The sequence below is a fragment of the Clarias gariepinus genome, chromosome 3, assembly GCF_024256425.1.
Source record: "Clarias gariepinus isolate MV-2021 ecotype Netherlands chromosome 3, CGAR_prim_01v2, whole genome shotgun sequence".
Classification (NCBI taxonomy): domain Eukaryota; kingdom Metazoa; phylum Chordata; class Actinopteri; order Siluriformes; family Clariidae; genus Clarias; species Clarias gariepinus.
In genome coordinates this window covers 16,474,284-16,501,429 of record NC_071102.1, presented here as the reverse complement: position 1 = coordinate 16,501,429, position 27,146 = coordinate 16,474,284, and the positions used below count along the sequence as shown (strand labels likewise).

At 37.2% G+C, this 27,146-nt stretch overlaps 3 protein-coding genes across 3 annotated transcripts; all 3 read right to left on the bottom strand.

Moving 5' to 3' along the window:
* Window positions 1-1,371: 1,371 nt before the first annotated feature.
* Window positions 1,372-4,948, bottom strand: dynlt3 (dynein light chain Tctex-type 3). The gene is made up of 5 exons (XM_053492663.1): window positions 4,812-4,948; window positions 3,160-3,201; window positions 2,890-3,013; window positions 2,731-2,808; window positions 1,372-1,802 (listed from the first exon to the last, which is right to left on the bottom strand). Exons 1-5 carry the CDS (start codon window positions 4,836-4,838, stop codon window positions 1,732-1,734), a joined length of 342 nt encoding a protein of 113 aa, XP_053348638.1. The 5' UTR covers window positions 4,839-4,948; the 3' UTR covers window positions 1,372-1,731.
* A 1,534-nt stretch (window positions 4,949-6,482) lies between these two features.
* rpgrb (retinitis pigmentosa GTPase regulator b) lies at window positions 6,483-27,131 on the bottom strand. The gene is made up of 17 exons (XM_053492014.1): window positions 27,081-27,131; window positions 24,234-24,359; window positions 24,004-24,096; window positions 23,752-23,814; window positions 22,856-23,014; window positions 21,570-21,719; window positions 20,465-20,623; window positions 20,064-20,219; window positions 17,398-17,522; window positions 17,123-17,302; window positions 15,760-15,904; window positions 15,566-15,672; window positions 15,213-15,272; window positions 9,565-9,768; window positions 8,540-8,588; window positions 7,816-7,919; window positions 6,483-7,229 (listed from the first exon to the last, which is right to left on the bottom strand). Exons 1-17 carry the CDS (start codon window positions 27,109-27,111, stop codon window positions 7,047-7,049), a joined length of 2,094 nt encoding a protein of 697 aa, XP_053347989.1. The 5' UTR covers window positions 27,112-27,131; the 3' UTR covers window positions 6,483-7,046.
* Window positions 10,467-15,202, bottom strand: LOC128518755 (uncharacterized). Its single transcript, XM_053492013.1, has one exon. It carries the CDS (start codon window positions 13,860-13,862, stop codon window positions 10,830-10,832), a length of 3,033 nt encoding a protein of 1,010 aa, XP_053347988.1. The 5' UTR covers window positions 13,863-15,202; the 3' UTR covers window positions 10,467-10,829.
* Window positions 27,132-27,146: the final 15 nt, after the last annotated feature.

Here is a 27,146-nt window from a genome sequence, read left to right as displayed (position 1 = left end):
AGATATCCTCAAATCATATCATCTTTTTAACTGATGTGTTAATTGTGAAGATCTGATTAAGTTCTTCACCTTACGTTGAGCTAAACATTTGATAACAATCTATACGCCTTCATCAGGTAAAATGCTTGTTATATTATCTTTTGTTTTGATAATTCTCTGGTAGGGCTGTACGTAGATGTTACCCATTAAATTTCTCGAAGATTGAACATAAGAACTTGGAGATGCTTGAAAATTCATGCCAACTTTTACAACTTTTGCCAACTTTTATGCGTTTTAAATTACAGTCTGTAGATTATCCATACCAAAGTTCACATGAATTAGAGCAACCATCTTTTCAATTCAATTTTATTTATATAGCACTTTTAACAATGGTCATTGTCTTAAAGGAGCAACAAAAATGAAAATAAAATAATAATTAAAAAAACTTATGGAAGTGTGTATGTGTAAGAAAAATGTGTCTAGATAATAATGAGATTTTCTCTGATGAGCAAGCCAAGGGTGACGGCGACAATGGCAAGGAAAAACTGCCTGAGATGGCAATAGGAAGAAACATCGAGAGGAACCAGACTTATATAACTCATTGTGTGTTATGCAGCTGAAAGTTCCATTTAACCGAAGTTTAACAAGTCCAGTTCAGCACAGGAACGATACAGCAGATGCAGAGGGCAGATGGGGTCTGGATCACTGGGAGAGGGAGTTTGAAAAAAGTGTATTTTTAAGAAACTTGAATATGCAAAATTTTTTAAGCTTATGCTTGCTGATTGTATAAAATATTATTTTATCCAATGGTGCATTACACTGCTAGGAGACAGAACAACAAATTAATTTTGTACAGTATATAAGCATTTATTAGTTAGTTTATTTAGTTTATATAGTTTTTCTTACAGAGGCCAGATAAAATGAAACTTGGTGTGTGTCCTCAAGACATACTGGCTAATATAAAGCGAATGATTTGCCCTATAATCCTTGTTTTGATACCTTTTCACCTTGAGGGTCTGAAGTTTATCCAAACCAGATTTTATGCAAATCCAGCCAACAGTATCAGTTTTTTTTTCAAAAACGGCAAAAAAAAAAAAAGCAAAAAAATTGTTACATGAAAATACATTTGCTACACAGACCAACTGAATCATCCCAAGTCAAGGAATATTAAAAATAAAATATTTTCTCTTAGCCAATTGATTTATGGGAAAATACTGACGCCATCAGGCTGATCAGGGTCATGACTTAAAAATCCTTTACCAAACAATCCGAGCAAAGTGATAAGGGTTCCTGCAGCCTTGATTGAGCTTCATACCAGTAGATTTCTATGCTTTCCAAGGAGTTTAATGCTGCATAACAACCAGTTAAAGGCAGTAAAGAAACCTCACATCATCAGTTATACAACCCTGAATTTTATTCAATTTCAACAAACACATTTGTTTACTAATTTACTACGCATTTACAGTCCTGCTACACAAAGAAAAAAAATCATTTAGAAGTTAAAAATCCGGAATGGCAAACACAAGCATTTATTTTAAAATATTAAAGTACTGTGAACTCAGACACACAAGCCTAAGCCCAGCAACCCCGGGCTTTAATAACACTCTTCTTCATTAGGCTGAAATAAGTTCCTGGTGCCACCTGCTGACTGTATTTATATATATATATATGTGTGTGTGTGTGTGTGTGTGTGTGTGTGTGTGTGTATGTGAGTGCACATGTGTGACGATCGTGTGGTGGCATGGGCTTGATTCATAAAGCAACAGCAAACACACTAACGACACAATACATGGTCCGGTTTTCCCATCTGACCGTGCAGCTTCCTGAAAAAGAAAAAAAAGAGGCATGATTACAATTGTCACTCGCCGATACAAATGTCTTCAGAGTACAACTGGATTTGTGGCACTGAGATTTGCAATTTTTTCTACCTTACTACATATTTATAAAATATTCCATCCATCCATCCATAAATATTTGTAATATGGAGAAGTACTCTGTATGTCATTAATTGGACGAAAAAAGTTAACACAGGTAACATCTTATAGCATAAGAGGAACATAACACTTTGTGCTGTTAAAGAGAAATACAGTCCCGTGAAAAAGTATTTGCCTTTCTTTTTTTTGCCATGTGTTGCACACTTAAATGATTGACGTCATCAAACACATTTTAATATAGAAAATACAAAATGAAAAAAAAATATGTCCAAACCTACCTAGCCCTGTGTCTAGTACTTCCTAAACCTAATAACTGGTTGTGCCATTCTTGGCTCTCTAGCGTTTGCGATAACTGGCACTGAGTCTTTCACATCGCTTTGGATTAATTCCATCCCTCTCTTTTTTGCTAAGGCAAGAGAGTCTACTCAGTTTAACACAAAGCTTTCTGCAGGAGAATCCAGTTAGTTTACACAACGAGAGTTTATTAAACATGGATGCATTTAACCGTGATATTTACTCTGCTTGATGTTGACACAATTGATTATACACCTTTTTTTTTTGGCTGTTGTTATTGAGTCTATTTTAGCCAAACCAGTGAGCATCAAGCTGGCTGACTTTGTGGTGATGAAAAATTAATTTACCATGACTGCGATATCCTATCATACTCTGGATACATCTATAGCTCAAACTACTTCATTACAAATCTGTTGCTTTGCATGAAAATGCAGCTGTCTACTCCTTTTCTAGACTTTTATTGCCATAAACAATTTAAGAGGTAGAAATACTCAGGATTAACGGTACAGATTTCTCTGCTTACCATCAGTGGTGGTGTCCCAGTAACAGGAGTTGGCGGTGTGGAGTCCTGCACCACTCTTCTGCATTATAGCGCAGTTAACTAAACACACACACACAGTTTAGAACTATGGCTATGTTTACACTAAATGTTTAAACCATACAAAAATGATAACGTCATTACCGATGTACTTGTAAGCTTTCCCCTGTTTAACCAGCTGAGTGAGAGAGTGCTCTACAATGCTCGCTGTCCACTGGTTCACTTTGTTTTGGCTGTAGTCCACGCCTCCGATTACACCCTCGATGCACTGTCCAAAACACACACATAAATGAAATGTTAATTTAAAAACAAACTGTTAATGCTTCAGACCTGCAATCTGACACATAATAAAGCATTTAAGTCAGAGTGCATGATGAATCCAATTTTTTTTTTTTTATTAGTGATGTGTGTTACCTCTTTAACTGCATTACTTGCATCATCAGGACTGAATCCAACCTGAAAAAAAAAATAAATAAAAGAGAACATAAAAACTGAAAACATAAACTTGTTTATATCAGAACTGAATACACTCCCACACTATTCCTGTACAATCACTAATACATGTCTTTACTTTACACTATAGATTTATCAGTTTAAACAATGCAGACTAGTGCAGGGTTTTTCCAAATTTTTACAACAAGGGAAACTTCCTAACTAAAATGTGGATGTAATTACAGCCACAGTACATATTTAAAATGAAAAACTTGAAAATAAATAATAATTACGAATACCCTGCTAAATTTATTTAAGGGATTTTCCATTCTAACGGATGTAGGTGTGAAAACACAGTGCCAACTTTTACACTCCTTGGCCTGTCTCTATATTTTAAATTACAGGCTGTAGATTATCCATAGCAAAGTTCACATGAATTAGAGCAACCATCTTGAGGGAGTTTAAAAAAGTATATTTTTAAGAAACTTAAATATGCAAAATTTTGTTTGGCTGAACTCTCATGCTTGCTGATTGCATAAAATATTATTTTATCCAATTTCACTTGTGCTTGGATACCATCAAGAAGAATAAGAATATTTAATTATTTGTCACATGTACTTTACAACACAGTGAAATGTCTTCTTGCATATCCCAATTAGGAAACTAGCTTACAGTGCCCCTGGAGCATATAGGGTTAAGGGCCTTGCTCAAGGGCTCAACAGTGGCAACTTGGCGATGCTGGGGCTCGAACCCCTAACCTTCCAATCAGTAAACCAGTAACCCACAGCCTTAACCGACTGAGCCACCGCTGAGGTAGAAAGTTCTCAGTACTCAAATGTGCTGTCTGAAATGCTGGCCTTCCAGGAACTCCTTTAATAGGCCAAAAATGTGGACATGGCTTGGAGCAAGGTCAGGACTGTACGAGGGATGTGGCAATAAGTTCCAGCCGAGTTCCTGTGGTGTTCAGGTGTGAGATTGTGCACTGTCCAATGCCTGATAAATCCAGGCTGTTCTTTTTTTATTGTTATTATTATTATTATTATTATTATTATAAGAAAGGGGCATTAAATGAATTTCTGGGAGGCCAGACATATAGATGGGAAGCTTTCTGGGAAAACTTTCTACCTTTATGGTATCCAAGCATTAGTGGAACATTGGGATAAGTGCATTAGTGTAGCAGAGGATTATATAGAGAAATAAAGGGAGATTTTACTCTCATAAATTTGTTTTGTTATTCTGCAAAAAACAAGTCCCAGTTTGACTTGAACGTGGAGAGCTAAGAGATCAGGGTTATAAGGGGTCTAATGGTAAGAGATTGAGCTTTGTTGAATCACCCAGCGCTTCCTTAAAGTAACAAACGGTGTCCATAGGAACATCATTCAGCCACACCCGGAAATCTCTATTCTACATGACTGCAACGGAATTCCTCACAAAAACACTTCTCACTTAAAGATCACCTCATTGACCGCGCTGTAACTCCTCACACCCGACAACTTCATCTTATTAAACGAACTAATTATTTAGCAAATTTATCTTCACGACGTCATCTGTTTGCGGACACCGGGCTTTGTATGTGGAAATATATTTGTTCTCTGCCAATCAGTCAACACAATAATAAGAAGTTTATATAATACCTCATCTCCGGAATTGAACTCCTCCATTATATTCTTTGTAAAAAAAAAAAACCCCAGAAAAATAAGTGTGAAGACAACAAGAAGGGACTGTCTCTATCCGGGATTCGGCACCCAGTTGGCAAGTAGTAGCGCATGCGTGAAATAGTGCGCATGCGCAGAGCTCTATTATGTTTCACCGAGTGGTTCAGTGTTTTGGTGTTGCCATCTAGCGATAGTCATCCATAACTACACCGCAGCGCTGTTAAATTCTTTATTCTGCTCAGTGTTAATAGAAATGGGTTTCTATTAGCCTAGAAGGTTTCTATTAGGTAATCTTTTAAGATCTAACCACAAATTTTCAATGATGTTCGAATCAGGGGACTGTGATGGCCATTCCAAGTAAACAAGAAACACCAGTCAGCCTACAACACATCTTTCATGACTGTGGGAGGAAAAATGTACCAAAAGGGAAACCTGCCAAGCATGGAGCAACTCTATGCACGTAGACTAAAGGCGAGATTGTAGAGTCATGGGCCCCCAGGGCTCACTGATGCATTTGCCAAGCTCATCTTAACCCATTTTTTCCCAACCCAACAAAAAAGCTACTGTAGCAAAAAATTGCTGAAAAGTAAAAAAAAAAAAATTAAAAATAAATTATGGATATGATATAAGTGTGTCAGAACACAGTGCATCAGGAAAAAAGGACAGTGGAGGTGTGGTATAAAGTGACCTGGTCTGACAAATCATGTTTTTTCTTTTTTATATCAAGTGAATGGTCAGGGAAGAGGACAAGCCAGTAGCAACAAGATAATGTTTTGTGGTGTAAACGTTTTGGTGTCAGCTACCACAGCCCGCCTTCAGAAGTCTTGTGGAGCCTTCTATTTCTGTAATATTCTTTGGTCCAAAGAATATTACAGAAATAGAAGGCTTTTGCAAGAAAGAATAGGAGAAAATCCCAAGTACAAGAATGGAATGACTTTTAGCTGGCTATAACAAGCGTTTGCAAGCTGTGATATCTGCCAGAGGAGGTGGTACTAAGTACTGATTATGTAGGGTGCCCAAACTTTTGCACAGTGCCATAATAATGTTTTTTTTTTACTTTATTTTTGTTCAATTTTTAGCATAATAAGTAACTATGCATTAATGTTTGCTGAAAATATTCTGCTTTTTTTCCATTTCCAAGAGAGACTGTGTTAACATCTTTTCAATAAAAAATCACCAAAATCTGTTATTTATCATAAGACTGTATGCTTCCATGTAGGTTACTAGATTACCTACCAAATCTTTCCATATATACAGGGAGGTGAAAAGTAATTAGGCATTTAAAATTTGTAACAATATGTTTATATAATTGGTAATAATATTTCTAATACAAATTTCATAAAATCTCATGAATGGCCTCCAAGAATTCCAGATCTCAGTCCATGTGATTTTTTTTTTCCTGTGGGGCTGCGCAAAGAAGGAGGTGTACAGGACAAAGCCTTGCACACTAGAGGATCAACCAATCAACCATCAATCCAATCAACCAACCTGTAAATATGGAAGCAGAAAACTCCAGGGTCTCAGGAAGCAGGTTCATTTGTCCATGACTCAAAGCATAAAGCATCAGTAGTTTAAGGTAAACCAGAAGAAAAAAAAAAATTCATAAACTCATCAGAGCTGAAATTTAAAGAACGAGAATTGCAGGCTAAATTTACTGAACTTACACTACTTTACTTATTTCATACAATATGTGAAAGAATAAGAAAAAAATATCTGACATGATGAAATGTTCAAAATCATCCAAAAGTGCACAGGTGCGTTACTATTTTTATATAAGAAATAAATAGTTGTAGTTTTGTTTAGATACATTTTATGATAGATTTTCCACACAGCTAAGCCACTATGAGGCATAAAATAATCACAAAATGCAACCACATGACACAAAAAACACAATAAAAACAACATCACAAAGAATGTACAGTACATGGCTATCCAGAGCGCTTTGGAAAATATTTCAAATTTGTTGCATTAAATGTCAGTATTGATTGATAAAGTGTAGATTTCACTTTCCAAGGCACATTATGGCTGTTGTTTTTAATCCAGGTATCCACAAATTCATGATCAGCTTTTGTTGTCTAAAACAAAAACAAAAGGCTCTGCAAGTTCCCAGTCCAAATCTGAGCAAACACTTTTAGGTTTTGTGTTTTCCTTCCTTTAATACTAGTGGAAACATTCTTCGGAAGCAGAAACAGAAGTCGCTGGTTTCGGGCGGAGTCAGAGTAGAGTGCAAGTGGCTGAGCGGGATCGGAGACGCCGAGAGTCAGAGGCTTCAGCACTGTGGCTCTGCCCTACATCTCCACTGTCTGAGCTGATGGCTTTCTCAGCGGGGCTTCTCTCCTCTACTGGGGCTTTGGCTTTCTCCTTTTGGGTGAAAGACTGCCTTTTGAAAAGAGAGATCTGAAGGCATACAATAGCAGCAACAAAGAAGAACACATCAATTAGCAGGACACCTGCTGATTCTCACAAGCTAGTCATGTCATACAGTATTTCACCTACTGACTGAGAAGGGGGAAGGCTAACCTGTGCTTCCTGTACATTCACAGGGCTACAAAACACTAGCTAAGCACCACCTCACAGACACCCGTGATTACTCAGTGTGTCGCTGGGATAGACAAAGGATTAGGGATGGAAATCACAAGGGATCACCTATACAAAATGATCTCGATACCTAGATGCTGTTTCGTATTTGTATTGCGATTCTGTAAGTATTATGATCCTATAAATTTTTAACAATTTGCTATAAATTTTTTTCAGATTTTGTTATAATTCTAAACAAACTTAGCAAACAATTTGCTTCTACCACCCAAAATGCTGTGCTGCCTACCAGTGTGTGACTAGTGTAACGCACACCCCCTGTAGGATTAGAGAAGAACTGCAACATTTTACCAACCTAAAATGCTAACATATCCTAACATCATCATCATCATACTCCTTTTATTTTAGATAATAATTTATAGTTTGTCTGTACACTTTATTTAAATACCTTGCTGTTTGATCCAAATAAGCGTTTTGGTCTCTCCTGCTTGGCTTCACTTTGGTCTAGTTTCTTCTCAGTAAGTGGACAAGAAGAGCCTTTATCCTGAGAATCTACAAACATTCGAATTACACGTGCTGAATACTGGCACACCTAAATAAATAAAGCTAATCAAGCATACTAACAAAAGCACAAAATATACACAGGCCTTCAAAAATAACTTAATGAAATAAGTTAAAGTATCATATTGCCATATTAAATGCTAAAAATTAACTAAATTAAATCAAATCAAATTTGTCTTTGCTTTTAAAATAAAATATTTGAAGTTCTTTTAGGTGCACTGCTGTCTGCAGATAAAACCCCAGACAGCCTTGATAAGAGGCAATAAGAAAGAATGGCTGTGTTTCAGAGACAGTTCAGACAAAAGTCCTCCATCAGGTATGTAAGAAAATCGCTTCTAAAACGGTAGGAGGTGAAACAGTACACATTTATTCATTTCGCTTTATCTTGTGCACACTTATTCACTCCCTACTTTACAACTAGAAACAATTTCAAGTAGCTGATTCACCTACTGACAGGTTTTGTGTGATGTGGGAGGAAACCGCAGAACATACAGGGAGAACATAGAGAACAATCATTACATCTAACGCTAAGCCAGTACTCCAGTATACTGTGCACTCCCACCACACCAAGTACTGTCACAATAAAATGTATGTGAAATCCTGACACTTACCCTTGACTTGTTCATCATGCACAGTTGCCTCTTCTACATCGTTCTTTACCTACAACAAACAGATCCAGTAATTATGATTTCTTTAGGGTAGTATAGTGACTACTTTACCATGCCAAGTTTATTGTGCAATAATATGAACCGATGTGTGTGTGCCATCACCAAATGATTCATTTAGACTTTGTATTTCAAATATTTCCAATACAGTCTGTGTACTTGACCTTAAACCAGTGCCTGTAGGAATTAGTTCCTGTATAATGGAGTCAATTTCAGCTTATTTCAAACCAAGGATAAGATTTACACTTTTTAATTTTTTTTTTTAGATAAAAGTGTTGTCACATTTCCAGAAGAGAGTTCTACTACTTCACGTGATGTGATTAAATCGACAGAAACTACAAGGGACATTCAAGTCAAACCGGGATTTTAAATTGCAGAATAACAATAGAGAGTAAAATCTCTCTTTATTTCTCTATATAATCTTCTGCTATACTAATGCACTTATCCCAGTGTTTCACAAGTTCCTGGATAAGATTAAGATAGAATATTTGAGCAATGATTGGACTGCCTGCTTCATGTTTAAAATGCGGCCTACCAGGAACTGCATTAATGGCCCAATCATGTGGAAACAGCTTAGAGTGAGATCAGGAATGTACAGGGGATGAGGCAATGACTCCCAGGTGAGTTCCTATAATGTGCAAGTGGTGTTGGAGAATGATTGTGTGTACAGTTCCAAGAGACAAGTTGACGACAAGTTAACCATCGATCTTCAAGGATCAGGCGTTACACTCACTAAATGTTCACAGGAACTAAGGACCTGAACTAGTTAACATGACTGCAATGGGCTTTGAGCCACCTCTGCTGGAATCAACACACATACGTTTGCATCATTCAAATGTTTCTACGAAGTCTCATCATCGTACTCTGCTTGAAGTCTTCTGTAAATGTTTTATGCCTTCATTCACCAAAAAAATTCATCATAAGTTTGACTTGAACGCCCCTCCTATTTCATATCTAAGCGTTGAGATCACCTGGGGTGTTGGCTGGATAACACAGATCTCTTGCTGATTTGTTTGTTTCATTGGATCCTCCTTGCTTTCATCTTTTTCACATTGCTCCTCTTCATCAATCTCCTGTTCCAAATCATCATTTTCCTCATCCTCTTCATCTTCTGTCTGCTCTTCATCTCCAGTTGTCTCATCATCACTGAACTCCATGGTCTTGTGGTTGGAGATCTGATAAGGACCAGAAATGAAGAGGATAAGAGCACGATGGCATAAAGCACTGGAATACATGAAGACGTTAATGGGAAGGCGGCAAAGCAAGGAGACAAGGGACATTTTGGAAATTTGTTTAAATGTAGTGGGGAATTCTACAAAAACACATGCTACATGAGAAAGACTCTCTCACACACGCAAGACTAAGAAAAACACAGATAAATGTGGCAGATACTAAGAGGATCTATACTTGTTTATCTGCTGAGGGGGGAAATTCTCACCTCAAACTGAAATCCACTTCCTCATTAATGCAGTGCTGAATATTTTTAAATTATAACATCGTTGCAAACATACAGTCGATATCACTCACATTCTAAGAGCATTTATTCATTCAGTACTAATATATTAATATCCATTGTTTAAAATATTGCATAGTGTTCACATACAGGTACAGTAATACATATCAAAGCATATTTACATTTACATTTGGGCATTTGGCAGACCCTCTTATCCAGAGCGACTTACATTTTTATCTCATTACACATCTGAGCAATTAAGGGAATTAAGGCAACTTGGTGGTTGTGGGGTTTGAACCTGGGATCTTCCGAACCGTAGTCCAATGCCTTAACCACTGAGCTACCCCTGACCCATATTACATGTTTACATGAATAAACTGTACAGAAAAAAAAAAAAAGTAAATGATTTGCATGCAGGAATGTGAACAAAATAATAGTACAGACCAAAGACATTTAAAAAAATAATATGACAAATTAAAAATAAATGATAATTATATAAAAAGTAATAAACAAATCGAATAAATACATGGACCTATCAAGCGATCCTGTCCAATCAGGAGGTATGTAAGAAGTGATATGGGACAGAGGATAAGTGTAGAAATGAGTAAGACGTACACTGTAGGAAATACCAGCTGTTGGGGATTACAGACATTCGCAGAATAAGATTTTTTATTCTTTTTCCATTAAGACTTAAATTCTAAGAATGTGAAAAATGAAATGTGCTGAAATAAAGTCTGTTCATCACACAGAGAATAAAACTGACTCAGATTAAGGCAGATGGATTTATTTTAAGTTGAGGTATTTAGGAAGAACATCATCCCAGAACTGTCGAGGCTCCTGAGACTCTGGGTCTGACCGCCGGTTCCTAGCCGAACCCTTTCCACTCCTCGAGGCCTCTCGCTTTGATTTAGATTGCTTTGATATAAAAGGATTTCTGTTTTCTTTTTGGTTTTTCTTAGGCTCTTCTTCCGCAGCTTCTATTTCATTTGTAGCCTCTTGGTCATCTTCTTCTTCTTCATTCTTATCCTCTCCTGCTTGCTCATCTCCTTCCTCCTCCTCTTTATCATCTTCACTGTCCTTTTCTGGTTTCCATCCTTTACTCTCTTTATCTTTATTTTCCTGCTCCGATTCCTCTACGTCATTATCCTCACTTTCTTCTTCTCTACCACTCTCATTTTCCTCTTCTTCAGTTTCTGTTTCTTTTTCAACTCCCTCTTCCTCTTTATTTCTTTCTTCACTTTCCTCTTCTTCTTCTTCTTCACCCTCTTCCTTTTCTGCTTCACTCTCTTCCCCCCCAACTTCCTCCCCACTCTCATCCTCTTCTTCCTCACTCTCCTCCTTTTCTGTTTCACTCTCCTCCTTCTTTTCACCTGCTTCCTCTTCTTCCTCATTCTCCTCCTTCTCTGTTTCACTTTCCTCCTCTGCATCTTCACTGTCCTCCTCTACATCCTCACTATCTTCCTCATTCTCACTATCCTCCTCTTCATCCCCAGTCTCTTCCTTTTCTGCTTCACTCTCTTCCTCTTTATTCTCACTCTCTTCCTCTCTATCATCACTATCCTCATCTTCATCCCCACTCTCTTCCTTTCCTGCTTCACTCTCTTCCTCTTCATCCCCACTCTCTTCCTTATCCTCACCATCCTCCTCTTCATCCTCACTCTCTTCTTTTCCTGCTTCACTCTCTTCCTCTTCATCCCCACTCTCTTCCTTATCCTCACCATCCTCCTCTTCATCCTCACTCTCTTCTTTTCCTGCTTCACTCTCTTCCTCTTCATTTTTACTCTCCTCCTCATCCTCTTCATCCTCACTCTCATCCTCTTCATCCTCACTCTCATCCTCTTCATCCTCACTCTCATCCTCTTCATCCTCACTCTCATCCTCTTCATCCTCACTCTCTTCCTCTTCATCATCTTCTTTATCTTCATCCTCACTCTTATTCTTTCTGCTCACCTCCTCTTCTTCCTCACTCTCTACATTTTCTACTTCACTCTGGTCCCCTTCCTCACTCTCCTCTTCTTCCTCACTTTCCTGCTCATCCATTCCACTCTCATGTTCTTCTTCCTTACTGCCCCTCTCTGCCTCAATTTCATTTCCACTCTCCTCTTCATTCTCTGTCTCACATTTCTCTTTTCCAGCAGATCCCTCCTCTTCTTCAAAACTAATATTTTCTTCTGTTGCTGCTTCTTCCTCTTCACTCTTATCTCCCTCAACATGATCCTCTGTGGTTTCACTAACACTTTCAGGTCTTAAACTTTTACTCTCTTCTTCACTTTTGTCCTCTTCTGGCTCACTGCTCTGGCTTTGCATCTGTCCATTTGATTCTTTACGGTCCTCTTCCTCAGCATAGCTCTTTATGCTTTCTTCCTCTTCTTGCACTGAATTCTGGGTCTCACTTAAATCTTCGCCCTCTCTTTCCTTATTAACATGACTGCTCCTATCTTCCTCAGGCTCTGTCTCTCCTCCCTTTCTTTGCTCTGTCTCAGTCTTACTTTTTGCCTCTTTCTCCTCTCCTTCCCTGTCCTCCTCTTCACTCGACACTCTCCAAGTTGTGTCATCTTGATCTGTCATCTGGATCTTTCTGCTCTTCTCCCCTCCTTTTGCTAATCTCTCACTGTCTGTCATTCCTATCCCTCTACTCTCCTTATCCTGACCTTCTTCCTGTGATAACTGACTAGTATCACAACTCCTATATTCTCTTTTTTTATCTTCAATTTTCTGCTCAGAAAACTGAGACAGACTGCTCCCAGTTTCCTCATCTGAAGCTACTGGCACAGGCATTACATTAATCATAACCGCTGTCCTTTTGCTAACTTTCCTCTCAGGATCGTCACTGATCGAGTGAGCATTTGAGTTTGAACTACTGGTCTGTGAGGAGGTAATAGATGTTGCGCGGGACAGGAACTGACTGGAGGCTACTTTTTTTAGAAGACGCACAGGACTTTCAGTTGGGAGCTCCTCTATTAGTGACGTCACCCCCTTGAGAGAACTGGGCAGTGTGTCCGCTAATTTTGACCTCACACTGTCTGTTGAAGTGCCTACTGCTTCAAAGTCAAGCACAAGCCCTTTAGTTTTCTTTTGTGTGTCCACGTTGTGCTCACGTTCGGTAGACTGGGTCTTCTTGGTTTTTGTCTGTGCTTGATTATTCAGTTCACTACTAGTATTGTCATCCCATGTATTTACATCATGCTCAGTGGTACTATCCAGTGATTTGCTTTGCACAAGTACTGGTTTGCGTTTCACTTTCACTAGCTTGCTTTCAGATTGAGCAGGTATGTGTTTGACCTGTGTGATTTCAGTAGACAACTCTCTAGGCAACTCCTGCCTCCTTTTCTCAATGGCTTGTTGCTGTCTTTTGTCAACTGACCTTGTTTTGTATCCTGCTGTGTAGAAATCATCTTGTCTAAAATGTTTATGCATTTCTTCAGATTTATAAAATTCATCCTCAGTCTCAGTTTCAGCATGTTTTACTTTATTGGAATGTACATTTACCTCAGACCCGAATAAGTCCTCGTGACTTGGCTGGGGTTTACCTTTAGGCTTAATCTCAATTACCTGGCTTTGCAAGTCAGGTTTAGGCATTGACTTTGGCTGGCTCTCTGTTTTAGCTCTCTGTTTCCTAACTCTATGCCTTTTAAGCCTACGCTCTTTTAAAAAATTTCCTTTATCACTGTCGCCACTCTGAGAACTTTGTTGTGGAATGCTGGGAAACTGAGAGTTGCCACTTTGACTTCTTCGAAACTCAGTAGGCAAGGCCTTGTATGAACTGGGCCCTGCCCACCCTTTATCAGTGGCAGGGTCTTGTATAAACTGCTCCATGACCTTACTGCACTTTTCCCCAGCTTTAACCTTCTTCTGTTCGAGCACCGGAAAACAGAAGGGAAAATGAAAGAGTGAAAATCAAGTGAACATGCAGTGCAAGAAGGAAGAGTGCAGAATAAACACAAAGATGATGTTTAACAAAAACAAAGCAAAACAAAACTGTAGGGTGATTTACAATGTGTTAAAGTGTAATTTTTAGTATATATTATATATACCTAAAAACATATACATGTATAAAGTATGTACTCTTCATAGATAGATAGATATCTATCTATAGATACTGTAGATAGATATATACTGTATACTGTACTGTAGATTTAGAGCGACAGATATAGAGAGCTTTCATTACAGCTTATTATACAAAACAAGTCACCATTTCAGAAGGTTCAAATTGATAGGCTACATCAAGCAAAGAAAACAACTAAGGATATCTGAAATTACTACAACTGTGTTAAGAATCCTCCAACACATTATCAAAAACTGGAAGTATAGTCTGAACCATCAACTCTATGGAAGAAATGTAGTTGGAAAAACGACCTGAATATACTGAATAACCAGGTTATCAGGTCATCTATGGAGTTTTTCTGTGGTTCTTGGAGCAAGAGGAATCGTTTTCACACATGAACTGGCCACCACAATTGGTTATGTGATTAAAGCTAAACGTTATAGAATGAAAATTTAGAGAATCTGGTTCCAAGCAAATTAGGACCATTCCATAACAACGGACAGTGACTACTCCATTTCTCCCCAGCAAACCGGAACCTACCAGAAACTACCAGAACATACCGGAAACTAGGGTGTAAATTACAAAGCGTAAAGTTTTAGTTTTTACATAAAAACCATACATCCAAACGTCTATACTAAATGTTCAAGTGGTAAAAAATAAGCTTATCTGTGTGCTCACCAGTGTTGAGTGTTACAAAGTAACTTTACTTTTTTGATGTAATGAGTAATTGAACGCTGTATCATTCCTGGTCTGCTACACAACCTGACTCACTTGTGGAGAATATGAGGAAGGATGATTATATCACTTTTCTTTCTCACTGTAGACCAACATCAATGTTTAGTCTTTAATTCAATTCAATTTTTAATTTATTTTTGTATAGCGAAAATAAATATACAATTTAACAATTGTCATTGTCGCAAAGCAGCTTTACACAATCCACATTATACCACTAAGCCTACCAATATGTTTTTATTATTGTGGGCTTTCTTCGCACTGTTACACTGATATAAAATACTCTCTATGTAGATGAAGATGGATTGTTGAATTGAATTATGCAAAGCATCATTATTCCTTTATGTACTGTATATTTATCATTATAAACATCACTTTAGACTGCTTACCTTCTGAACAGGAGACAAAGTAATAGTCTTCTCACCAGGATCCAGCTTCATTACATGAGTCTTTTAAAGCAGAGAGGAAAAGAATATGAAAAACCGACATTTTCTCTTAATAATACAGTACTTTAATTATTACATATAATCAGGTCTATTAATGCAAACACACTGCACATGGCCTGCTAAAGATAAGAATATTTATCTCAGTATATTATGGCCATTGTCCTATAGTTATTAATCTGTATTCTATAGTATTCATTGTTTAAAATATAAACTCATATCCTGTTTATTATTTAGTGATCAGGATTAAATAAGGAAATGTATTTATAATAAAAATATTTGTAACTTTTTGTACTTACTAAATTTAATAAATCAGTGGTTTCTCCCAAATCTTTCACACTTTCATTATCTTCATAGTTTTTAACAGGAGTCTTCCTACATACTTCATGTTCCTCTTTGACCTTGCCTATAAAAAACACACATAAAATACACAAAACAATTTAAACATATCAGTATTAACAAATGTAATCAATAAAACAAAAGTGTTTATTACCAGTGCTGCTGAGAAGGCCATTCCTCTGGAAACCATTCATAGTTCTCTTGTTTAGTTGTGAAGGTAAAGTCTGACTGGAAGCAGGCAGAGACATATTGAGGTGACCCGAACTAAGAGGTGGAAGAGTCTGGAACATCACCCCAAACTGCTTATATAACGCTCCGAAAAAAGAAGGAGACAATGTGTTTATTAGCCATAGCACCAATCCCAAATTCAGGCTTATGACATGTATGAATGATACTACTACTGTACTACTTTTACTACTACTAATGATAATAATTCAGTAATTACTGTTGAACATTAACAAAAAAAAATTGGAATAAAAAAAACTGTATACTAGATGTGCCTTCAACTTCATTCGAGTGGAATTTAATTCCACACTCATGATCATTATAAAAAATGTACAACACCATCTGTTGAATTTTGGATTGGACTAAAATTTTTCATGTTACCATGAAGTGCGCGGAATAAAGATGCAAGATCGTTTTTATTAAGTAGCTTTTAATTGCGCGTTCATAAGCATGTATTTAAAAATGTACAGTGCTAGCTGTTAAATTTTAATTTTAACTAATGATTTTTTCAAGGTCGATTTTTTTAATAGTATAAAGGCGTTTTCTATTTAAATTTCAAGGTTGCACATCTTCTCCTCTGGCGGGTCGATTGTGATAAAACAAAGCCAAATATACCTGTGAGAACGGCATTAAAACAAAAATTCCCAAAATCATCTTGATGTGTTCTACTACTCATCTTACAACTACCAAATATTTTTTTCTTTTTTCAATGTACACTTTTAATATATGTAGATCATTGTTGGTCTTTCGGCTGCTCCCGACAAGGGGTCGCCACAGCGGAATACCCAGTATACTCTACAACTTGGCACAGGATTTACGCCCGATGCCATTTCTGACGCAACACTCCCATTTTATCCGGGCTTGGGACCGGCACTGCGTCCAGTGGCTGGGGTTTGGGCACTGGCTGGGAATCGATCGTGGGCCTTCCGATATATGTAGATCGATTTAAAAATGTGTATGTGTAGTTTTTGGATAAAATTGATTTATATACATAATTGCCTCTATAAGTGAAATGGTTTAACTGAAAAAAAGCCATGTCATTTTTCATGTTTTTATATATATATATAATGCTTAATAATGTGCGCATATAATCATGTGCTTTGTATGTGTGCTATTTTAAACATTCACAAACAAGCACTGGAACTGGAATATTTTAGCTTGGGTTCCCAACATCTACCTTCAAACAACTACTCAACCTTCCCATGCAATACTCTATAAGTTTAACAATTTCTTACAGTTTCTATTCACTATCACTGTAATCATTATAGTAAGATAAGTTCTAACTGACTCACCCGCTCTCTGCGTCTGTCCCGAGCTGACAGATTTCTGTTCAGGCTGTGTCGAGACTCCGCCTCCCTGAGCAGCTTCTGCAGATGGTCTTCAGTTACATCATCGTCCTCAAGGATCACATCTTCTGACCTTCTGTGCCGAGGTTTAGCCAACACTAGCATGTGACAACCACCACATGTAACCTAAAAACAACACAGACACCAAAAAAGGAGGACGTGTTTGATGTATTTTAATGAAATAGCTTATGGAATGAATAAGAATAGATTATGAAACGTACAGCCTGCACATTATTATTGAGGAATCGTGGACACAGGGTTGGTTTGAACTGGTTGGCGAAGTACTCCTCTCCTAGAGCCAGTTTCCCATGGCGGCCGTCACCAAACGTGTAGAGAAATCCACTCTCTAAAATGACCAGGCTTCAATTAGAATAAAGGTATTCACTCCATATATATTATTACATTATATTTCTACAAATAACCAATATATTTTTCAATGTAAAAACATATAAAACTGCACGTATGTTCTGTACATATATTTAGGGCCAATAAATAGGCTTCGTATCTCCTGATCCATGCTTCATTTTTTGTAAGTATGCATATACATTTATATTTTTATCAGATAAAAAGAAACACATTTGCTAAATACATTTCATGCCCTTTTGCAGTATGTCTAGAGTGTTCGTAACTTTTTTGAATTCAAATCTTTCAATAATCTTAATTGTCATTCAGATGAAACTTGGTTAATTTAGATTTTACATGAAAAGACATAAACCTGAAAAAATACATTATTTTAAATTGTTAAGATATTGCAGCATGATTCTGGTTCCAGAACTATATTAACAATTTATATGTAAAATAATCAAAACAAACTTCTATTTCACTATTTACCTACAAAATTCGATCATATTTAGGAAGATATGCAATCTTTTAATCTAATATAATTTTGAGATTATGAAATATCTAAGCAGAAATATTTCTGACAATTTTTGTTAAATAACCACACATACTGTACATTTCTTGTAGCCGTAAATAAAATTTCTTTGTTTTATTTTTTTGCCATCAGAAAATAAAAAACCTTTGCACTGGACTACTGGATTAAACACGTACGGATGAACACAAATCAGGGGAGGATTAAATGAAACAAAGTTGGTGCTAAAAAAACCCAGGACTAAGCGTCTCATAATCACTCATAGGAATCATGCTGAAAGTTAATTTAGGGCTAAAAACACTCCTACCTCAGTAAGACATAAAAGTTATTTATAAAGTTTTCTACTCTTACTTTCAGCAAAGAGTAGGACTGCTCCTAGGAAAGTTTTTTGTTGTTTTAGACTGTGGAAAACAAAATGGTAAAATCAGCAGTTGTTGTGTAAAAGCTTTATGCACCTTAACAAAACTCATAGATGCATGATTCAACTGCATGGCGTTATCCTTTTTAGACCACTCCAACCAATAGTTTCAAGCCCCCATATTATAGCTGTGCAAGACTGTATAAAAATCTAAACTGGAGTGAAGATGAGATCCCTTTGCCTGCAGAGGTGGTATTAAAATGGCAAGTAATAATTAAAGGTAAATTCTGTTTAACTTTTACCTCTAAAGATAAAAAGAGTAGACAACATTTTGGGAAACCATCAATGCTAGTTGATTGTGGTTAATTTGCTGCATGTATCCGTTAGGAGTGTGAAAAACAGAAATTTCAACTTATAATGTGATCTTGAAAAAGTTGTGTACACTGTCAAATTATTTATATTTAATATACATAATTAAAAATTAAGTAATAAAATTACATATATAAAGGATTTTCTCGCAACTCCTAAGCAATTAGGAAATCTCTGGAGCTCTCCAAAATTCTGATTGAGGTAGGAGTGATTTCATAGTTTAAGAAATATTGATAAATTACTTTTACTCCTACTCCTAAAAGTAGGACCAAATGTGCATCACTCTAAGAAATTTTGTCCACCTAGGAGCGATTTGTCACTCTGAGATGATTAGTAAATACGGGCCCAGACTTTATTCGCTCTTTAACCTCGCACACGGTCTTGGGCTCCCTGCTTTCCCAGACTGTTGACAAAGAAGGACATTTGCTTTTGTACACTAATAGAAACGCTGTGCTGCCATGGAACAAGTAGACCTAGCCACACAGTGAGCCTGTAGTACTTTCTTTGGCAGACTTTTTACTCTGGTTGTAAATCATGCCCCATTGAATGGATGGCAAATGCCAAAGATACCAAATGCCCAATGTTTGTGTAGCCTGGCGGTTTCTCTCGTTGCAGGATTTCTGTTTTCACATAATAAAAACATTGTGCGGTGGTCTACCGGGGAAATGCAGACAGGCTCTCACACAGGTATGTACAGTACTCTGGGAAAAGCCTGTGCTTCTTCGAGTAGCCCTTGCCTAACAAAAAAAGAAAAAAAAAAAAAACACTGCCACATCAAAAACAGATTGTCCAGCACTCTTAAACCAGGCTTCCTCTCATTTCCTCTCCACCCTTTCCTGCATTTTTGTAAATAAAATAAAAAAGAGCCCAACTGAGGAATGTTAACTGGCATCTTTGTCTCTGTGTGCGTCCGTGTTTTGCCTGTCACTGCTAAGCGATGCTACTACAGGGTTTATTGTAGGTGTTTTTTGTTTACTGCAAGCGTTAAGTCATTATGCAGACTGTATGAGGTCAGTTGTTACTATAGAAACAAAATTATATTAGAACAAGTGTAATAATATAAACCTATTTATACAGCCAGCACTACTGACAGAGCTGGTGTTAAAGAAAAAGATACAAACATTTAATATCATTAAAGGGTTAAAGTGTACAAAAAATAGTAATTGCTTATAAAGCACAATGTTAAAAAGTAGAAATGTTCCAGATGTAGCATATACAGAATGTAGCAGCACACGGCTTAGAAGTTAAACAAAAAAGTTAAACAGTAAGTTGTACAGCATTTGGAGTACCTGTGAGAACAGCACTGTGATTCTCTCCACATGCTATGTGCTTTACTCTTCCCTTGCGGAAATGTTCCACCACTCTTGGCACACTGGACTCAAAGGTGAAGGTGCCATGACCTAGCTGGCCAAACTGTCCCAGGCCAAAGGAATACAGGTATTTCTCTGTGTTCAGTCACAAACAAACAGACACAAAAAAGTACACCGTGCAATAAATAACAATACACAAAAAAAATAAGTTACACATGCATCAATTAATAGATGACGTTTACAGAAGACATTCACTAAAATACTGTTTCAGATAATTACATTTTTAAACCAAGGACGTTTTAGTCACAGCTCCAGAAAAAAGATAGATTTCTTTACAGTGACCCATTTTTCTTTTCTTTGCATCACTACAGTTGTAATACCTGTGAGTGCCAGCGTGTGGCCTCCTCCACATGCCACCTGCAGCACCTTTTCACAGATGCCCTCCACTTGCTGAGGCACTTTGTGATTAGGTACCTGTGCTGTGGACAATCCCAGTTTCCCACTGTCTCGCTCTCCAAAAGTGAATAGCGCTCCGTCCTCTGGAACGTACAATACAACTGTTACTTAGCAACGAGCTGCAGTAGAACCTGTATAGTTCATTCATTCAAGTTAATGATGCATCATGTTGTGCTCCATAAGTCAGCGAAGGCCAGGGAAATTATCATAGCAATAATGGATCATAAGTCACAGAAACAGAACAGTAAAAAGCCTGAACTGTGCTTTTCCACAAATATTAAGTAAGAAAAAAATACAATGTTGTCATAGTAAAATAATCATTGATTGAGAAAATGTTATTGCAGTAATTTGCTAACAATTACCATTTTAAGTAAATAATGAATACAACAATATGTCAAACTTTTCTACTGTTTACATTACAAAAGCTATAAACTATAATTCCCTCACCACCTCTCTTTATTTATTCTTTTTGATCTGTTACTGACAGCTGATGTGGAGAGTGTTTCTAGAAATGTATTGCATTGGGTTATAATTTTCAATAAACGTTACTAGTAATACAAAAAGCATCTATGCAGAAAATGGTGTTGAAAACTAACTGCTGCACAAACTCTTTTTTTTTTTTTTTTATTGTCAGTCATGATCAAGTACGTGAGTATGTGAGTGTGAGTTTATATAGCTTATATTAACTAAAACACATTTCCTGTTAATGAATTGAACTCTTAGCCTCACAGCACACAGATACAGCAGGGATTGATTTATGGTCTCGCTATTTTCTGTCACCCAAATGAGGATGGGTTCCCTCTTTAGTCTCGTTTCTCTCAAGGTTTCTTCCTCTCCTCATGTCTGGAAGTTTTTTCTTGTGACCGTCACCCTTGGCTTGCTCATCAGGGACAAACTGATAGTTAGAATTTACAATTTTTCCTTACATGTTGCAATTTATATCCTTATTTTTTTCTGTAAAGCTCCTTTGCGCCAACGTCCTTTGCTATACTAATAAAACGGAATTGAACTGACTTGAATTGACTTTACCCGTTACAAAAGCAGAGTGGTAATAACCACAGGAAATCCACATCACACGTCTCCCTATGTGAAGTTCACGTGGAGTTGAAGTCCCTTCCTCCTTTCCCAAACCAATCTGCCCTTCTGTGTTATCGCCCCAAACATACAGCTTCCCATCCTCTAGAGGAAATCAACAAAAAAGTAAAAAAGAAAGATCTCAATAGACTGACAAAGGCATTCTGCAAGCTTTAAATATATTTAATACAAAATAATTGGTATAACTAGAGGAACACTTTGTATATAAAATACATTGAGTTTTACAATTTTTAAATAGAAATCAATTACATTAACATATGCAATAAGACAAAAATTGTCATCAATATTATTTTTCAATAAATAAATTCATCAGTACACTACAGTGCATTTCAGTAAATTTGATTATCCTGGAGGTTTTTGTTTTTTGGTTTAATAAACTCCACAAGGAGAATAAAACACAGGAAGTCGTCATCAAAAGTCCTGGCTGTGCTGTATTGAAGCAGATTAATGGAAAGTTGACTGATTCACATGGAGTGAAGCGAAGCTGGAGTCAGTGCATCAAGAACCACCATGCACAGACGCCATCAGGAAAAGGAACTATCGAAATATTAGAATCAAGCTACTCCTGAATCAGATATAATGTCAGAAGTGTCTTATCCTGGGCTAAATAACTGAATAACGGCATGGCCATGGGCTTCAGAGGTGACATGTTGAAAGTTGATACATATTTATTTATTTATACTGAACCTATTTGACACTGGGCACATTTATAATATATAGATATTAAAACATATTTCTAGTCGAGATGTGGTGCAAATTGATTCAGGTATGTGTTGTGATTCTGTGTGGCAATTCAAGTATCGCAACACTGACTCCAGAATAGATTTAAAATACAATTTATATTTATTTGTTGAGGTTTTTTTTTTTTAAGTTTATTTATTTAAGAGTTCAAATATACTGTCAGAATTTATTCTGCATGTCATGTACTCAAACTGTTTACAATATTGTAACAGGAAAGTGTGTTGTTGGGCTTGACTTGAATTTGAGATAAGTCGCAATTTTCAAGAATTTAACTAGATCTCATCTAATTAGAAGTTAACTTGAATTGTATTTTTGTTAATGAGACTTACTGCATTTCTCTGCTCAACTCTGCAGGGTAAATAGTGGCTTCTTCGATATTAAATAAAATGAATCAAACTATTCCAACTATGTCACATGGGCTTATGCTCATTAGTTTAGGTTGCATCACTGCTGCTGACTTCAGGATTTAATTATCTTACGTGTAATAGCAGCCGATGTGTTGGAACCAGCTGCGAGCATTTTGATTGGTTCACTTTTGGTAAAGAACTCCACCAGCTGGAACGACGTTCTTTCCTCAAAGTCTCCAAGACCGAGCTGGCCGTCATTATTCCCACCTGCTGCGTACAGGTTACCGCATGCTGCACACAAATAAGATGTCACACCACTCTCTCGCAAATAATAATGTAAGTGTTTTGGGATTGTGATTACAAACGTGTTTACAAATGTGACACAAATGCCCACGCGGTAACATATACATACAGTATGACCTAACCCATATATTGCTTAATGTCCATTTGAATAGGAATACCTGTACCTTGTTTATTTCTGCAGTTATCCAACCAGCCAATCAGGTCGCAGAAGCACAATGCATAAAATTTTACAGATACTGGACTCAAATCAAACGTCAGTATAGGGAAAAAGTATGATCTTAATGACAGAACCCTGGCATGGTATTTGGTTTACTCTGCTTTCAGCCAAGACAGTATCTCTAAACTGGACAACTGAAGATAAAAAAAATATATAATAATAATAATAAAAATGACTAAAAATGATTTCCCATTTGTCACCTGTTCCATTTGGGTGGGCACAGCCCACGTTGGACTCAGATTCTTTGCCCTTAGATTCTTTGAGTGACTCCCTGTCAACTTAGACCATTCTGGTCATTCTCCTCTAATCTCACTCATCGACATAGTGTTTCAGTCTGCTGACCCACTGCTGTTCTTTTCTATACCATGCAGTACAGAGCCCAGAAGTCCCAGGAGAAGATTGGCTGATGAGATAACTGCATGGATGTGTAGGTGTGAAGGGTCTATACGACCTGCATAATGTACTGCTGTACTGATGTATTAATCTGAATGAAGTATAAAACACTTACATGTGTAAACAAGCGTATGAGTTCTTCCACAAGCAACGAGCTTGACTTTTTCAGCTTTTAAGGCTTGAAGAAATTATACAGTTGAATGTTAGTTTCAAAAGACACATTTAAACCATTCTGAAGCGTCTATAAAACACATGCACACACACAATGATGGTGACTGTAGGCTCTTTGATGTGTGTGTGTGTGTGTGTGTGTATATGGTAATGTTATTTAGCAGACACAAACCGCTAAATACAAGCGTGCACTTACCTTTAACACAGGTAGGTTTGTTCACACTGATCTTTTCTCCCAGGCCTAGCTGTCCCCAGTTATTACTGCCAAACATGAACAATTTTCCATTCTCTACATTAGGAGAGAAAAAAAAAACAGACAAGTACAGTTTGCTTCCTAATACTGAAATGTATTTACTGTATAACAAATGGCAATAAAGTCTAAAAAAAAGCACATTCGACTGCCAGCCATAATTAATCATACTGTACCTGTAATTAGTGCGGTGTGCTCATCTCCGCATGCTAGCTTTAAAGGGACGTCATTTTTCAACCAGAACTTGCTGGGAACATTGTCTGCAAATTTACTCTTGCCAAATGTGAACACGGCTCCCGTTTCTATCAGAAAACAAGGAAACGATGAAGCATTCTTCCAGCCAACCATCTCAGGCTTATGAGAAGTTTCCTCTTTTAATACTAATGAGGGGTGTTCAAGTCAAACCAGGACTTTAAATTGTGCAGAATAACAGAACACAGTTACAGTACAAGAGTTAAACTGAGAGTTACTTCCCTTTATATCTCCATATAATCCTCTGCTACACTAATGTACTCATTCCAGTGTTTCACTACTGCTTGAAGAAAGGTTTTCTCAGTACACCGGAGCCATGATCAGACTGTAATGGCCCAAATATGTGGAAATGGAAGCCGAGTTTCTGTAATGTGTAAGTCGTGCATTGTCCTGCAAAAGCAGAAAAGGGCCAGGATGTTTTTTCCAGCTGAATGTTCACTGCTCTGAACTGCCTTAGCTTGGATCATCATTCATGGACGCACAGCCTTCTTTAAAGTTTTACACTATTTACCTGTTACTGCGGCAGATAAGAGTCGTATTACTGTACTGTGGTTGAAGTCTTCTGTAAATGCTAATTACTTTTACTCATTCATTTTAAAGAAATGTTACAAGTCCCAGTTTGACTCGAACACCCCATATTTATTTTTGAATGGTTTAATAAATGCACTGAAAGAAATTGTTTTATATCTTATTTATTTCTGTTTTTTATCACTATTTTGATTCTACACCACATTCTACTGTATGCCCTTACAGCTACACTAATTCACTTATTTTAATAAAATAATCACTGGCTACTTCTCTTTAATAGGAACACCTATACACTCACACACCTGCAAGGATACAGATACAGATCTTCAGTTAAACATTCCAAATTGGACTAATTCTTCATCAAGTTAACAGTTTGTGTGTGTGTGTGTGTTAATGCCCAAGCTGAAATGCTCCTCAGATAATTAATTGTTTTTTCATATGTCAAACTCCCTTTATTTCCTGCTAATGCCCCATTTCAGTGTCTTTGTAAATGAGCGGCTGTTAAGCCTCTCCGGAAAACAGCAGAACTAAGCAACAAGCCATGGAAGGGGTCGGGTTAGGGTAAACAGTTAACTGGACCGAGGAGCCAGAGCTGTCCAAGACAGCACAAGGAATAATACAATGGAATAAACAATACTGGGAATAATGTTTTGCGATGCAATATTATGGATGAACGCTGTATATACATAAAAAAAAAACAACAACCATATTTTCAATAGTCAATTACAATTTTGGCACTACAGTACAGTAAACATACAATATATTATATCGTGAACACTGAAACTCACAGTAGAGCTCCAAATCTATTCCAGCCCCTGTGTACAAAGCAAGGATCATGAAAACAAGAATAGTATGCAAGAACCCACATGGCCTCCACAGAGCCCTCACCTCAACCCCATTAACTTTGGTCTCCTTGTACAATCATCATCAGTTTCTCACATGGCGTAAGAAAAAAATCTTAACAGCCAAATTTAGCAGAAGGCCTTCACACTTATGCACATGTGGTTTATCTAAAGTTGGCGGTTCGAGCCCCAGCTCCACCAGGTTGCTGTTGTTTAGCTTTTAAGCAAGCCCCATTAACCCTATTTGCCCCAGGGGCACTGTATCATGACTGACTTTGCACTCCGGTTACACTGTGCAGTAATTTATATGTGACAAATACAGGTTTGGATGTTACTGTCTTAAAAGAAAGCACTGCTTTGCTGGAATGCACTCATTATGACATTTTTTTTACTTATGAACATAAAGATTTTTTTTTTTGCAGATTTTAAATTCCTGTAAATCCCCTTACAATATGTCATTTCAAACATCATTCCCAACCTGAACCATTTTTTAACACTTCTTATGTAATGTTAAAAAATTAAATAACACAAGTAGTTCTGGGACAGTTACAAATTTATAAATACATCAAATCTAAATTTAATAATTAGCTAAGATTTATGATCACTCACTTAGCTCACTCAGTCATCGCCTATACCAATCAGGGTATATCCAATCTGTCCCAGGAGACATGGCGGGGTACACAATGTATATGGTGCCAATTCATCACAGAGCACACACATTCGCACACATGCTACAGGCAAATTGGGAAAGTTAATTAGCCTAATCTGCATGTCTTTGGTCTGTAGGAGAAAATAGGAGTACCGAAAGGAAACCCACTAAGCACGGGGAGAACAAACACAGGGAGCAAACTCCATGCACACAGACCAGAGGGGGGAAATGAACCCAAACCCCAGAGATGCCAGACAACTGTGCTAACTACTGAGCCACCATACTTTCTGATCAATCAATTAGTTTTTTAAAAAGTTTGTTCGTTCTTAAATGCATCTAAAAAGTAACTGCAATAGTATAGAAGTTGCATTTTTAAATATAGGAGAGAGAGAGAGAGAGAGGGGGGGGGGGGGGAGTGGCTTGGTTGTCCCTAGCAACGGACAGAAGCTACTTTTCAGCGGCTTGAAATAAATGACAGCTATTTACTCTAAAGCGAAACGGCTTGGGGTATTATAATGTGTTTTCATGATTTGTTATTTATTATCTCTTTTACATTAGTATTACTTTCTACCTAAATTCCTCTTCTTTTTTTTGCTAGTTTTTTCGTTACCTAATTATCTAACGTTACACTGCCGGTAGAGATGCACATGATACACTGATAGCTTCGATGCTTTGATGTTGCTGTCTGGAGACAAGAATGTAATTATTAACTTAATAATTAAGCGATAATAAAACAAACGTGTTAAACCTACCTGGAATCTCATCCTCTGTGTCTCCAGCCATCTCTACGGTAATCAGCTTACTATAATTCACTTCCG

What these genes read in the sequence shown, in the direction of transcription:
- dynlt3 (XM_053492663.1), bottom strand. Translation starts at nt 4,838, where the DNA reads ATGGAGGAGTTCAATTCCGGAGATGAG. An exon ending in AGTTCAATTCCGGAGATGAG is followed by an intron (nt 3,202 to 4,811) that starts GTATTATATAAA and finishes TTTTTTTTTCAG; the next exon opens with GTTGGATTCAGTCCTGATGA. An exon ending in CAAGTAATGCAGTTAAAGAG is followed by an intron (nt 3,014 to 3,159) that starts GTAACACACATC and finishes TGTTTTGGACAG; the next exon opens with TGCATCGAGGGTGTAATCGG.
- LOC128518755 (XM_053492013.1), bottom strand. Translation starts at nt 13,862, where the DNA reads ATGGAGCAGTTTATACAAGACCCTGCCACTGATAAAGGGTGGGCAGGG.
- rpgrb (XM_053492014.1), bottom strand. Translation starts at nt 27,111, where the DNA reads ATGGCTGGAGACACAGAGGATGAGATTCCAG. An exon ending in CCACTGATTTATTAAATTTA is followed by an intron (nt 15,273 to 15,565) that starts GTAAGTACAAAA and finishes CTGCTTTAAAAG; the next exon opens with ACTCATGTAATGAAGCTGGA. An exon ending in GCATGATGAACAAGTCAAGG is followed by an intron (nt 7,920 to 8,539) that starts GTAAGTGTCAGG and finishes GAATGTTTGTAG; the next exon opens with ATTCTCAGGATAAAGGCTCT.